The 14,484-nt window shown below is 35.8% G+C and overlaps 1 protein-coding gene across 2 annotated transcripts in view; it reads right to left on the reverse strand.

The window, feature by feature from the left end:
* The window catches only part of LOC101899484 (serine-rich adhesin for platelets), a 176,509-nt gene that overhangs the window by 2,703 nt on the left and 159,322 nt on the right, over positions 1-14,484 (reverse strand). For both annotated transcript variants that reach the window (XM_059124424.1, XM_059124423.1), the window contains 4 exons: positions 9,142-9,256; positions 5,112-5,334; positions 4,823-5,000; positions 281-417 (listed from right to left, as the gene is read on the reverse strand). In XM_059124424.1, coding sequence (XP_058980407.1) covers positions 281-417; positions 4,823-5,000; positions 5,112-5,334; positions 9,142-9,256 — 653 coding nt within the window. The remainder of the gene's footprint in view (positions 1-280; positions 418-4,822; positions 5,001-5,111; positions 5,335-9,141; positions 9,257-14,484) is intronic.

Below are 14,484 nucleotides of genomic sequence, written 5' to 3' on the forward strand. Positions count from 1 at the left end.
GGTATAATGAATATAAACATTATTATGAAAATGTTCCAGCGCTGGACATAAATGTAATAAATCATCTCGAAATATTTAGTTTATCTTAAAATCAACTCATTAATTGCACTATTTAATACAATAAAATTGTTTATACTATAAATTAATTAATAAAATTGTTTATACTTTCATTGCGTACAAATTGTGTAATTAAATGACTTGGTGTGATATGTATGTATGTATGTAATGAATATATTGAGCGCATTGATGTGTCGACACTCCAACCAACAATCAAACTTACCATTCAGTATGTGTACAACTATGGTATAGTTCTGATATTCACTAATTGAGCACGTATAGTTGCCGGAATCGGCTTTATTGATTTTGGCAATAAATAGCGTGGAGTTGGCGCCATCATCCATCAATTCTGTTTTTACACTGCAAACAAATGAAGTTTAACAAAATGAAATTAAACACCAAGTTTTTTTCGGGAAATTTTGCTATAATCTATGGAAAAAAGTATATATTCAATTCAAATAATATTATTGTTATTATTAGGAATACAATATATGAACTAATAATTTTTATTTAAATAACATAAAGGAAAATGCAATAGATTTTTAGAAGTTATGTAATAAACAGGCAAGTATTGTATTACAAAATGCAAATAGAAATGGAGTAAAACAAATAAAAAAAATATTAAGTTCGGCCGGGCCGAACTTTTAATACACTCCACATGAGGGTAAAGGAAACATTTGACACAAAAATACCAATTTTTAGACATGTTCTCGGGAAAATGTGGCCAACGGTACCAGGAGGTACCGTTATATGGGGGCCATACCGAAACGTGGACTTATACATACAATGTTTCGCCACACGAACTAGGACAAATTTGGCAATTATAATAAAAATCGGTTAAAAATTCTGTTAAAATCCTAAAACCAGTAAAGACGCCCGACTTTATGATACCGCACAACACTTTGCTAATTTAGTAGATCTCCACATAACAATTAAAAGATTTTATGGGAGAATTCAATCATACACGCTATGATTATAATTATAATTCAAAGTTCAAAGGACTAAATATGCCGAAGCAATTGTACATTTTAAATTCACACTAGTATTGCCCATTTGATATATATGGGAGCTATATTTCATATATTTCCCTGAATATCGTTGTTGCGGAGTGCATATTACGGCTGTTTGTAACAAATATAAAAAATCGGATGAACTATGAACTATATCTGAACCGATCTTCACCAAATTTGACATACTAGCTTCTAGATTCAATTCGATAGTAAGTGGCAAATTATTAGACGTTTGGTGCACAATAATAAGTAAATCGGACGAAGTTATATATGGGAGATATATCGAAATCCGAACCGATCTCTATAAAATTTTACAAAGGTATTTCTGAGCTGTATTTAATCTATTTATTATTTATTATATTACTGCTGCGGAAGACTAAAATAACAAATCGGATGAGCAATATATATGGGAGCTATAGCTATATCTGCACCGATTTCGATCAAATTTGGCATACTTATTTTCAGGTCCAATCTGATCGTATGTGCAAAATTCCATACTATTCGGACTGATATTGGTGCACAATAAAAAGCAAATCGGACGAAGATATATATGGGAGCTATATCTAAATTTTTACATATTCTCTCCAATTCTAATAGGGTTCGTCCTTGGGTCAGACAAACGATTTGTGCAAAATTTCATCTGCATCGGGTAATAAATGCGAACTGTACTTTGTTCACAATAATGCATGGACAGACGGACGGGCGGACGGACATGCATAAATCGACTCAGAATGTGATTCTATGCAGATCATCAAAAGGAACTATAGGTCTATCTCGTTTCCTTTTGCCTGTAACTAACAAATGCACAAAGACATAATACCCTGACCATCTTGTGGTGTAGGGTACAAATACCGAATGTAGCCGTATATTAGGGTCTATACGACGACGTGGAACTGCATACGTAACTTTTGTCATAAGCCTGCCCAGACAATTTTCTGGCATAACCTGTAGTATCCATTACGAACTTCAAATACAAAATTTGAAATGATTCCGGTAAATAATGTCGCTAAAATCACTAAAATACCGTATATCGCGGGTACCGTTATATGGGGACTATACGAAGTCGTGGACCTGCACGGACAATTTTCTGTCACAGGCTGTAGTATCCATTACGAACTTCAAATACGAAATTGGAAACAATTCCGGTGAATAATGTCCCTTAAATCATGAAAATACCGAATATCGGGGTTTCCGCTGTATGGGGGCTATACGATATCGTCGACAAATCTCTTTCAGAGAGTAAAGTACTCAAAAAGAACTCCTTGTGTGGAATTTCTGACAATTCCATTGAAAAACGTGGGAAAAATGATCAAAATGCAAAATTTCGGGGACATACGATTTCGCGGACCTCTATCGATAAAACTCATCCAGTGGATAAAGTTCTTATAAAGAACTTCCTTTGTAGAAGTTTTGATAATTCCATTTCCAAGCCCAAACGAGGGGATATTTCATTCTAGTCAAAAGTGTTTGGAAACTTTGCGGCAAATTTTAGTGTTGTAGGGTATCAAGTGGTCGGCCCGCCCGCTTACTCGTTTTTTTACCCTCAGCCATATTGTTATAAGGGTATATATAATTGGATACGGCCAAAACGTGCCTCATCGAAATAACGGTTTTAGACCCTGTACCAAATTCGTGTCAGGACATTTGGAGTCGATCTAGAGATATCCGTCCGTCCGTCTGTCTTTTTATCCGGCTGGGGCGCACGATAACGCCCGTAGGGAGTATCCGATTTAGTCAAAACTTGGTACATTATAATATTATAGTCAAACGTAGATCGAGTTCGGAAATGGGCAAAATCATTTTACTTCACGAAAGTTTATAATTTTCAATGAAAATAATTTACATTATTGTCTTCAATATTTCTACCTACACAAGATCTGTTGTAAAGATTTGATATATCGATCCTCTCCTTCTGAACCCTACAAAGAGTCAAAATTTTGAAGAGCCATGAAGCTCGTAAAGCTCGAAATGAGCATCCCATTCTTTTCAATCTGGGAATATCACAGTATTTCTATCAATACAAAATCAGTTGTAAAGATGGATCACTCCTTCTAGTAACTCCCCCACAACGGGTCAATCTTTTGAATAACGCAAGTTCTGGTGTAAAAATGACAGATATTGGAAATACGGTCCAAATACCTAAAATCTGGTTGTACAGGCTATACCAAATGTGGTCCGATACATGCCATTTTCAATCCAATAAGACAAACAAAACAAAAAATTGGTAAATAGAAAAATTTCAGTCATCTACGTTACACAGTGGTTGAGAATATTCCGGTCGAAATGATGTAACTGGTCGAAATTCTGTAACATATGAACATAATTTTTTTTGTTGTAATATTTTATGTTTTTCTTCAATTTTTTTTTTTTTTTTTTTTGTATAAAAAAAATTAAGAACTCCGATCTTGGAGTTTTGGCCAGGAAACGACAAATATTGGGTCTTTGTCCTGGAAAATATAACTCGATCGATCTCCCTGAAAATTCGAGTGATTACCATACACGGTCTGATACTCAGACAGTCATTTTTAGACATAAAATCCAAATGTCTGTATGAAATTTGTCGAACAAATATAAAAATTATGCTTATTTTATACCCTCCTCCTTTGAAATGAGTAACATCTCTACATATTCGTCATAGACCTCATAAAGTATATATTGTCATGATCAGCATAAAATTCTAAGTCGACTTAAAGATATCCGTCTGTTTGTAGAGGTTTGACATGGATGTACCTCCCGATATTCTGTATTTTGATGGTTTTAGTCACATTTTTTCACAAAATTGCCCCAATTTTGGTATTGAGAGTTTGCAACGAATTCTACCTCCGGTGGCAGAACATTACCTGTCTGCTTGCTTGTATCGTCCATACCGATATCCGGTTTTTTGTGATATTTAACGGAATTGTTCCAAATTTGGTATTAAGACTTTGTAACCGGTTCTACTTCTGGTGGCAGAACTTTTTCTGTATAGGTCCACCTTACATTCGGATATTCGGTATTTTGACGATTCAAGCCCAATTTACTAGCGGTATTTTGTACTTGTAGTTTGGTGGAAGAGCATTGTATATATGGGTCCACATTTTCCTATATCGATCATGTATCGGTACCTCCCGATATTCGGTATTTTGGCAATTTAAGCTAATTTTTTTAATTTTTTTTTCAATTGCTTATTCACAGTTTGTAATGGGTTTAACATCTGCAATATATCATTGTACACATAGGTCCACTTTTTTCTATAGTCCCAAACAACAAAGATTTCAAAGATCATTTACCTAATGGCGAATGATATTGAAAGTTCGGCCCGGGAGAACTTAATATTTTTTTACTTGTTTTTAAATAATTTGTTAAACAAATCTTTGATTGCCCTTTTTTCAATTTTTTCAATTGTATTTAAGATCTTTTGGTTGTGTTAATAACATAATTTAATTTGCTGTTAATTACAATTCGTGTTCGAAGTATGTAGGAAACATGCTTGCAACTGTTCATATCGGTCCAGTGTTGGTATGGTCCCCGTATAACTGTTCATTCAGATATTTGGTATTTTAATAACACTTTCCGTCACATTTTCCCCCAGAGTTGTTTCAAATTTTGATATTTGGAGTTCGTAATGGGCACCACAGGTCCATATCTTCGTTTTTCCAACTCCAACAATAAATTTAAAGTTACAGTTGTTACATTGTAATAGTAACATTGATTCCCTTCCCCTCTAAAACATTCTCAAAAACCAAATCATTTTCGAATAACAGATTCTAACTTACTTTATTCCGCCACGGGTAACGTCATAGTTGAGGACATCTTCACTGTGTTTCCAAAACACAACAGATGTTGACATAGCAACGTTGCGCACAACACAAGATAGCTGTAGCGTTGAGTCCTGCTCGTAGTATTTCTCCTGCAAGGGATCGCCAAACTCATCGACAATCATGACTTTGGGCGCTATTGGATAAACACAAAAAAAAAAACAATGCAACGTTCAGTATCCGGATTATCCCACTATTATCGGATGGAGATTTTATGGCAACACTCCCACTATACTATCACACTTACCATTTACATGCAGATTTATTTGTATCACTCGTGGCGGATGTGTGGATATTTGGCATTCGTAGGTGGCCTCATCATCCTTTTTTACATTGGAAATTTTTAAACGCCAATTATTCGGGTATTGAAATTCCATTTTGTAGCGCTTGTCGCCGGTGTATGTGTGCAGGCCAACGGTGAGTAGATCCAAGGCATTTTCCCCTCCGGGATTGCGGCGCACCCACGAGACCTGTCGAAATTAGAGAGAATGACACGAAAGAGGACAACATCAAAAACAAAGTGTGTAAAAAGTCTTTAACGATGATGCCACTTAAAGCAAACACAAGTGCAAAGTTTGCAACGTTGAAAACGTTTTCGTATTCGTATTCGTTAGTGCCCGCAAGTGAGCGGCAAGCTTGTAACGAGCACTTGTTAAACCAGCAGCAACGGCAGCGGCACCAGCAGCAAAGTCAAAGTGCAATGAAGTAAATAAAAGGCTTATTGTGGTCGTTAAGGAAATTCGCAATATTATCAGGAAACGGAAGTTTTAACAGAATGGCAACAACACCAACGCAACAAGGATTCCTTAAACATTGTTGCATAATATATGCAGTATAAAGCTTCGACAATGTTGCACTGTGATTTCGTGGGGGACGAGAAAGATGGCATACATACATAAATACATGAGATACGTATATTATACATATATTCTTGATCAGTACGAGATTTTACGTCCTACCGGTATGTCTGCCTGTCAATCTACCTTCTGTAAGAATTAAAGTGCGAAGATTAAATCAGCGTAAAATTCTAAGACGATTTAGCTCTCTCCGTCCGTCTGTTGTAATCACGAATTAAGATAGGAAGCTAACATTTGGCACAGATCAGTCTTTTGTGTGCAGGCAGGTCAAGTTCGAAGATAGGCTCTGTCGGTCCACGATATCGTATAACACCCATATAATGGTACACCTCCGATATTCGCTATTTTGATGACTTTAGCCACATTTTTCCTTCTGAGAACATTTCCCCCCTGGAAGAGTATTGCCTAAATAGCTCCACGATGACGTATATCCCCCAAATAACGATGCCTCGCGGCATTTTGATGATTTTAGCCACATTATTTACCGGAATTGTTGTAGTTCTCAAAGGGTACCACCACCTTATGATGAAAAATTGTCTATGCAGGTCAACATTTTCGTATAGCTCCCATATATCGGTTTTCATTTGAGCGGCATTTTCGGCGAATTTTTTTTTTGGAAATCTTTCAAATTCTTTTAAAATTGTGTAGGTTATTAAAAGTTCGGTCGAAATTAGCTAGGTTTTTACCTGGTATACCCTACAACGCCATCTGTTCGGGGTATCATAAGTTTGATTGGGCCTCGAAATATTGGTCATGCACATAGGATATCATATATGAATCTTCCTATCTCGCTAAAGGTCGCAAATAAGGCCCGATCCTCACGAAATTTTGCATAGAGTTCAGAATAGAAGCCTATTGCAGATGATTGCAAAATATGTAGGTATGAAATGGACCCAAAACAGAAAAATTTCCTGATTTTGCAGTTCCTATAGAGGTCCCAATCATAGACCAATCGACTCGGAATTTTACATTTAGCTTAAGTTAAGGGGTTTTTTTAGAAAACTATAAAAACATCATTAAACAGCGAAAAGGTCATTTCTGACCCTTACATCGATGCTAATAAAAAAAATATCGCTTATATAGCAAAAAAAAAAAAAAATAAATAAATACTCATATATCATAGAAAGGGATCTGAATTACCGACCGGTTATAACTTAATACGAATTTTGAAAATTCTAATCAATTCAGAATGGGCTTTTGGCAGAAAATAATAAATTCTAGAAAAATCGCTTAAAAAGAGGACAAATAGTTTTGATTTTTAGTCATATTTTTTATCGCATGATATTTTTTAAATTTTACTTATAATATTGAATTGTACATTGTGATTTTATTCACCGTACAACACTATGTGTTGGAGATAATATATATTATGGTCGCAATTATCGTTCGATCTTCATGGTGGTTGGGTTAGGATCACAATAGAAGCCTATGGTTTTAAAGGATGTTCGCAAAGAATTTAAGTTTATAATTGATCAAAAACCTAAAAATTGTCTAGATTTTGCAGTCGCCCTAAAGTTCTCAACTAAGGACCAATAGATATGGGTTCTTTTATGAGGTTAGCATCAAGGACTGCGCTGAAGCCCAGAATTTTGAATGGTCATCGAATAATATTTAACTGGTGAAATGGACATGAAAGGCGGATTCATGTTGATTTCATTGACAAATAAAGCCAAATATTAGAGATATAAAAAATCACGTAGAAGAATCTAAAATTTCACAGGATTTACATGACCTCGTATTCTCTGCCAAAAACCAAGATAAAACTTTGGTAGGAGTATGTGATATTATTTCAAGAATGAAATGAAAATAAAATGTTCAATATGCAGAGAAAAAAAAATTAATTTGAAATTTCTGTTCTTTCGAAAATAGCAAATCAGAAATTTGATGTAGTGGGAATATCTGCTTCGACAAATTCCGATGTTTTTTTAGAGATTATATGTTTTTGGAAAATATTGGTTCCAGATCAGATGATCCATAAACTAGTCATAAAGGTTTCAGCCACATGGCTATTTAAGGCTCTAGGTCTCTTTGTACCGAATCCGTTTCAGGACATTTGGAATAGATCTAGAGGTTCCGTTCCGTCTCGCGTTCCGAGAGGATCAATATCGGTCCATTGGTACCTCCCCCGCAAGAAGCCAAAATTTTCGAAGAAAATAATTTACCTCATCGAAAGTAAAAGGATCATTAATTCAAGTAAACACCCCCGATCGATCATAAAATGCAAATTGAACGTGCACTTTTTTACACATTCTAATATTTATACTTAAACAATGTATCGTGTGAAGGTGGAGTATATTGGTCCACTCCTTCCGGTACCTCCCCCACAACGGATCAAAATTTCGAATAGCTATAAAGCTCGTAAAACACGAAATGAGCAACAGATTTCTTTTAAATTCGATACACCCCAATATTTCTATCAACACAAGATCTGCTGTGAAGATGACAGATATCGGCCTACTCCTTCTGATACCTCCCCCACAAAGGGTCAACATACCACGCTATCTTTCGAACGAATTGAGATAGAGGGCTAAAATTTAGCCAGTAGGCAGGTTTAGCTCATAAATTGGCCATGCCGGTACCTCCCGATATGCGATATTTTAATGATTTTAGGGACATTTTTCACCAGAATTGTTTCAAATTTGATATTTGAAGTTCGTAATAGATACTACGGCTTAAGACAGAAAATGGGTCATGTAGGTCCACGTCTTCGTATAGCCTCCATATAACGATACCTCCCGATATTCGATATTTTGAGGATTTCAAATTTCGTATTTTAAGTTCGTAATGGTTACTAATGCAGGTCGACGTCTTCTTATAGCCCATATGTATTCACCGGAATTGTTTTACATTTCGTATTTTACATTTGTAACGGTTACATTTAAGCGATATTTTTGACGTTTTTTTTTTTTTAATTTTTAAGTTCCTTCCAAAATGGTCGAGGGTATTAAAAGTTCGGCCCGGTCGATCTTAGCTGCTTTTTTACTTGTTTTTACTTGTTTGTTTATCATAGAAATGATTTGCATTTAATTTCGTGTTTGTCACGTAAACACTGTTTCGCCCTTTAAGTCCCAACGACAAAGTTCTTTTTACGACCAGCAGCATTGGACGTTTCTGCTTTTTTGTTGCTGATGAATTAAATGGAAATTATAAACAAGACAAAAACATGCACTTCAGTTTTACGACACTAGGAGTTGGGAAATCTATTTCTTATAACAATTCCTGCCACTGGCTTGCGCTGTTGCAGTCAAAGTTTGCCGTTTGCCATTGCCACTTAAGAAAAACAATCCGCCCAAAGTTTGGTTTATTTCACTCCCAAGGAGTGAATATTGTTTATGGGAACCAATTTTTTCCGGCCAAGACAAGTCTCTGGGCTTTGCTTAAAGTTCTGTATCTTAGCTGTGTGGCAGTTGGTTTACTTACAGTCTTATCTTGGAGCAAGGATATTCTGCAATTTAAGTGTATACTGCTGCCAGCCTGTACTGTCATATTGGTTGGTTTTCCCACCAGCTGCACATCCTCGAAGTGTGGTCCATATCTGTAAGAAATAGAACAGAGAGAGAGAGAGAGAGAGTGAGACAGAGTAGAAAAACAAACTTTTGTGATGCTGGGCGAAAACTTTAAAACTGTAACATACACTATTGGCCTTCATGCTACAAATATTGCATGACGTTGATGATGTGAATGCCAACGAGAACGAAGAAAAACAAAAACTTTCTGAAGGACAACAACAACGCGAAAAAAAAGTACTGCCGCTACTGACCATAAATGTTGCATGCAACAAAGGTACCCGAAAAAATGTGTTAAACTTTGCTATTGGCTTTGCATTTTAATGAACCGGCTTATCTGCGTGCAACTGCATCCTGTTGGTGACTTGTGACCACTCACACCAGGATCTCTAAATGAAAACAAGGCCAGGCTATTGAAACGCCCCTGTTTTTGTATTTCTCTTTTAAGTTTGAGTTCAGCAAATTAAAAAGCAGTGTCCTTTTGTCAGATACCGGCCAACAAGAAGTTAATTATTACCAATCCCACGGCCAGTTACGATGAACAGCGTTTATAATGAAATTTATATTGAAGCATAAATGGCCCCGGGAGCTTTAGCACTTTGAGTAAAATTATTGTTAATTGAAGTTTATTATCATTGAGTAATTGCATTTATTCGACTTGGTTTCAGTTTTCCGTAATTTGGTTCCAATTTAAAATGAAAGTGAAACACTTGTTTGGCGTTTATGGGGGAAAGACCGGTAGATTCAATAACTTCTGAATTATCGCTAAGTCTTTCCGACCGAAACTGCTTGGGTAAGGATTTTTTTTATTAATTTCGGTAAATTTACATCTAAATTAGATAAAATTTATAATTAACGAGATGGATTAGAACCTTACATCTTCAGTTTTATAATTTTTATAAAAATGTTGATGCATATGTGTGGACTTGCATTAAAATTTAACAATTGATTGAAAAACAATCTTACGAGAAAATACATTTTAAGTATCCTATATCAGTCCTGGAGAATATGACCTTTCATTGTTCTGAAAGCTTGGGGTGTCGTAAGCAGAGCTACAAAATTCGAGCTCCACTTTTTCCTAGAATTGGAGCGGGAAGACTTCTGCGAATTGAAAAAGATGCAGAGCACAAATGTACTCGTTTTTACTCGGCAGTGAAACTTGATCGCAAGCTGAGTTACATACCACACTGCCGAAGCTAACAGAGTCCACAAAAATTGCACGAAAAATTTGCTGTGTTCGTGCAGTAGTACCAGGATGTGCATTGAGAAAATACAAAGCCGATACGACAAAAACTTAAAGAGTACCAACAAGGGTAGATTATGCTCAATTTAGAGAGAATTTTGCTTTCACTCTAAAACAAGCAAACCATGCTCACTCTTATTCGATTGATATGGAAAAATAGAGTATGCTCTACTTCTTACCCAAGAGGGACTTCCGAGCTTCATTTTCTACTCGAATCCACGCGAATATTTCTGGGACCTGGAAAAAAACACGAGTATACACAATTTTTTTATGTACGAGTAAGATTAGCAGATTCACTCTTCGAGTACTCTTTTAGTAAAAACATTGAAATTCCAGAAAGTGCATGAACTTACACCGTAACAGAAAGAAAATAGACTCAAAAAGGCTAAAGAGTTGCTTCGCTTCGGTTGGCTTGGCGAAAGTGGTGAACTGCCGAACTTAGTTTTCTCCGATGAGAAAACATTCGTTGTCCAGCAGTTTGTAAAGAAACAAAATGTTCGTGTTTACTTGCCAAAGAGGTCAGCTTAAAATGTGCACCTTCGGTTGGCCACTAGAACTCAAGCGCCGGCCCTGGTGACGATGTGGGCCGCCATAACAGCCGATGGTCACGCTCGTATTAATAGACCGTGGCATCAGAATAAATGCCGAATATTATCACGAAAATATTCTGGAGGGTGTATTAAAGCCTTGGGCACACAAACATTTTGGCCGCAGACCTTGGACTTGCCAACAGGACTCCATCGCACTCAGCACGCGCCACCCAAGAATGGTTACAAAATGAGGTTTCTCGCTTTATTTTCAGCGCACAATGGCCACCAAAATCTCTGGATACCAATCCATTGGACTATTGTATCTGGAGTATTTTGGAAAGCAAGGTTGGCACTAAAAATACCAAGCAATCGCGGGAATGGACCAAAATATCGCAGAGCAACATTCGCCCAGCGTGTGACGGTTTCATTGGCCCTTTGAAGGCCATAATTCGTGCCAAAGGTGACCAATTCGAACAAATCTAAACTTATTCTAAAGTTTTATGCTATTTCTGGTATTTTTGGCTACCATTCAATAAAAGTTAAAAAAAATTAAAAAATATTGCGTTTGACTTTGTTTCAGTTTTTTTTTATCTCACCCTGTATATCCTTGATCAGCATAAAATTCTATGTCGATTTAGCAATGTCCGTCCGTCTGTCTATGTTTTATATTTCGTATTTGCAGTTCGTAATGGGTACTAAAACCTGTAACAGAAAATTACGTATACAGGTCCAGATCTTCGTATAGCCCCCATATAACGGTACCTCCCTATATTCAGTATTTTGATGATTTTTGCGATATTATTCACCGGAATTGTTTCAAATTTCGAAGTTAAAGTTCTGAACGAGTACTTCAGCCTGTGACAGAAAATTGCCTATGCATGTCCAGGACTTCGTACAGACTCCAAAATATATCCCTATATTCGGCATTTTTATGATTTTAACAGTATTTTTTCAACATTTTTATTTTTTTTAAATCTCCAAATTCCTTCCGAATGGTGGCGGGTATTTAAAATTCGGACTGGCCACACTTACCGTTTTTAACTTGTTTTTTTTTACTTCAATATTTTTTAATCGACCTTCAAAATAATATGTATTTTCAGCTACTTGCTTATAGGGTTGAATATGGTTAAACTTTAAACATTGCACATAATAATGCGTTTTAAATACTTCAGAACAAATCTGACATCACCACATACTAACAGAATTATTTACACAACCAAATACAATTTCCATTCCCAGAGTAATTAGAATGGAGAATTAAAACGTTATATTTAATGCAAAACATGTTTAAAATCTCCAAACTACTTGCGCCGAATCATAGTCATCATCTGCTGCCATAAATGTATCACCAGCAAATGCAAATGTTACTCCTTTGTTTATGTGTCATTTGTTATGATGGATTCACCAGCTAAAGCTATGATATATTACTCATAATGCTCCCAGTATTCCCTGTCACTCTCCGCCAACCGAACAAAAGGCAACATGTGTGGGTGTGCGTGTGTGCAACGCCATAAAAGAAAATGCATCAGAATTTATGATTCGCTTGCGAAAGGCAACATCTGTGAGAGCACATGTTAAATGAAGTTATTCATTCGATAATCCGATTAAGGTGACTCAATGGATTTATTAAATGTTCCATAACTAGATTCCCCAAAGCTCCAAAACAATTCGAAATAGCTTTTCGATTTGGTAGTGTTGCCAGAGAAATGACATATTTTCGTTTTGTAAATTTATGCTAAAGTAGATGATAGAACAAAAATTTGATATATGCAATGAGGCATGAAGGACTTTTAGTTCTCAGCCGTTAAAAACTAGTAAAAACTAATAAAATATTAACATAAATAGAGAATCCAGACTTGTTAGCGATTTTGCCAAATTATTAAGTAAAGAATTTTTATATCAAGCCAATTTTTGGTTTCCGTTTCTGATAAGCAACCAAAATCGATATTGTGACTGAAACGTTCAAAAATCTAAAATTCAGGAAATACAGTTAAATGGGAGAATACCATCAAACAAAATCGACCCGTTCCTGAATGTACAAAATCGATTACAACTGTTTACTAGAAAACATTTTCTGTACCCGCAACTTCCGTTAACACTTTTCACTAGACCAGCGCTGAGAAAAATCCTAAAAAGAGATTATTTAAAAACCAATAATGATGAAGTCTAGAAAAAATTAAAAGAAATTGGACTGGTGCTCTAGAACACATTGTTGACCACTTATGCACCATACAAATTTAGCCACATAACAAATAAACAAGCTGTAAGTTCGACCTGGCAGAACTTTAAAATACCCTCCACCCTTTGCAACGAATTCGGCTATTTTCAAAAAATTAAAATCCGTCAACAATTCTGTTAAAATCTTAAAAATGCCGTCGTTATATTAGGATATATACGACGACGTGGACCAGCATAGGAAACAATACAATATTGAAATGCGGAACTCGAAAAAAAAATCGGTGAATAATATAGCTAAAATCATCAAAATACGAAGACGTGGGCCTGCCCAAACAATTTTCTGTCATAGGTTGTATTATTCATTACGAACTTCAAATACCAAATTTGAAACAATTCCGGTGAATAATGTCGCAAAAAACATCAAAGTACCGAATATCGGGGCCTATACGAAAACGTGAGCCTTCATACACAATGTTTCGTCATAGGCTTTGTATCCATCACGAATTCTAAATACGAAATTTACAACCAGTAAAAAAACTCTTAAAGTCGGGCGGGGCCGACTTTATGATACCCTACACCACTTTGCTAATTTAGTAGAGTTCCACATAACAATTAAAAGTTTTTATGGGAGAATTCAGTCATACAAGCTATGATTATAATTGTAATTTAAAGTTCAAAGGACTAAATATGTCGAAGCATTTGTATCCTTTAAATTGGGACATGTGTTGCCCATTTGGTGCACAAATAATTTAAAATCGGATGGCGAAGATATTTCTGAGCTGTATTTGATATATTTCCCTGAATATCATTGTTACGGATTGCATATTACGGTTGTGGATAACAAATATAACAAATCGAATGAACAATATATATGGAAGCTATGGCTATATCTGAACCGATCTTCACCAAATTTGACACACTAGAAACTAGTGTCAATTCGGTAGTTAGTTAGATAGATATTAGACGTTTGGTGCATAATAAAAAGTAAATCGGACGAAGTTATGTATGGAAGCTATATTCAAATCTGAACCGATCTCGATAAAATTTGGCAAAGATATTTCTGACCTGTATTTGATATATTTCCCAAATATTGTTGTTGCAGAGTGCATATTACGGCTGCGTAGGACAAAAATAACAAATCGGATGAACAATATATATATGGGAGCTATAGCTATATCTGAACCGATTTCGATCAAATTTGGCATACTTATTTTGGTTTGGTCATTTGGTTGTATGTGCACAATTCCATACTATTCGGGCTGATATTACACGTTTAGTGCACAATTAAAGCAAATCGGACGAAGAT

Source organism: Musca domestica, unplaced genomic scaffold (assembly GCF_030504385.1).
Source record: "Musca domestica strain aabys unplaced genomic scaffold, Musca_domestica.polishedcontigs.V.1.1 29, whole genome shotgun sequence".
NCBI classification, from domain to species: Eukaryota; Metazoa; Arthropoda; class Insecta; order Diptera; family Muscidae; genus Musca; species Musca domestica.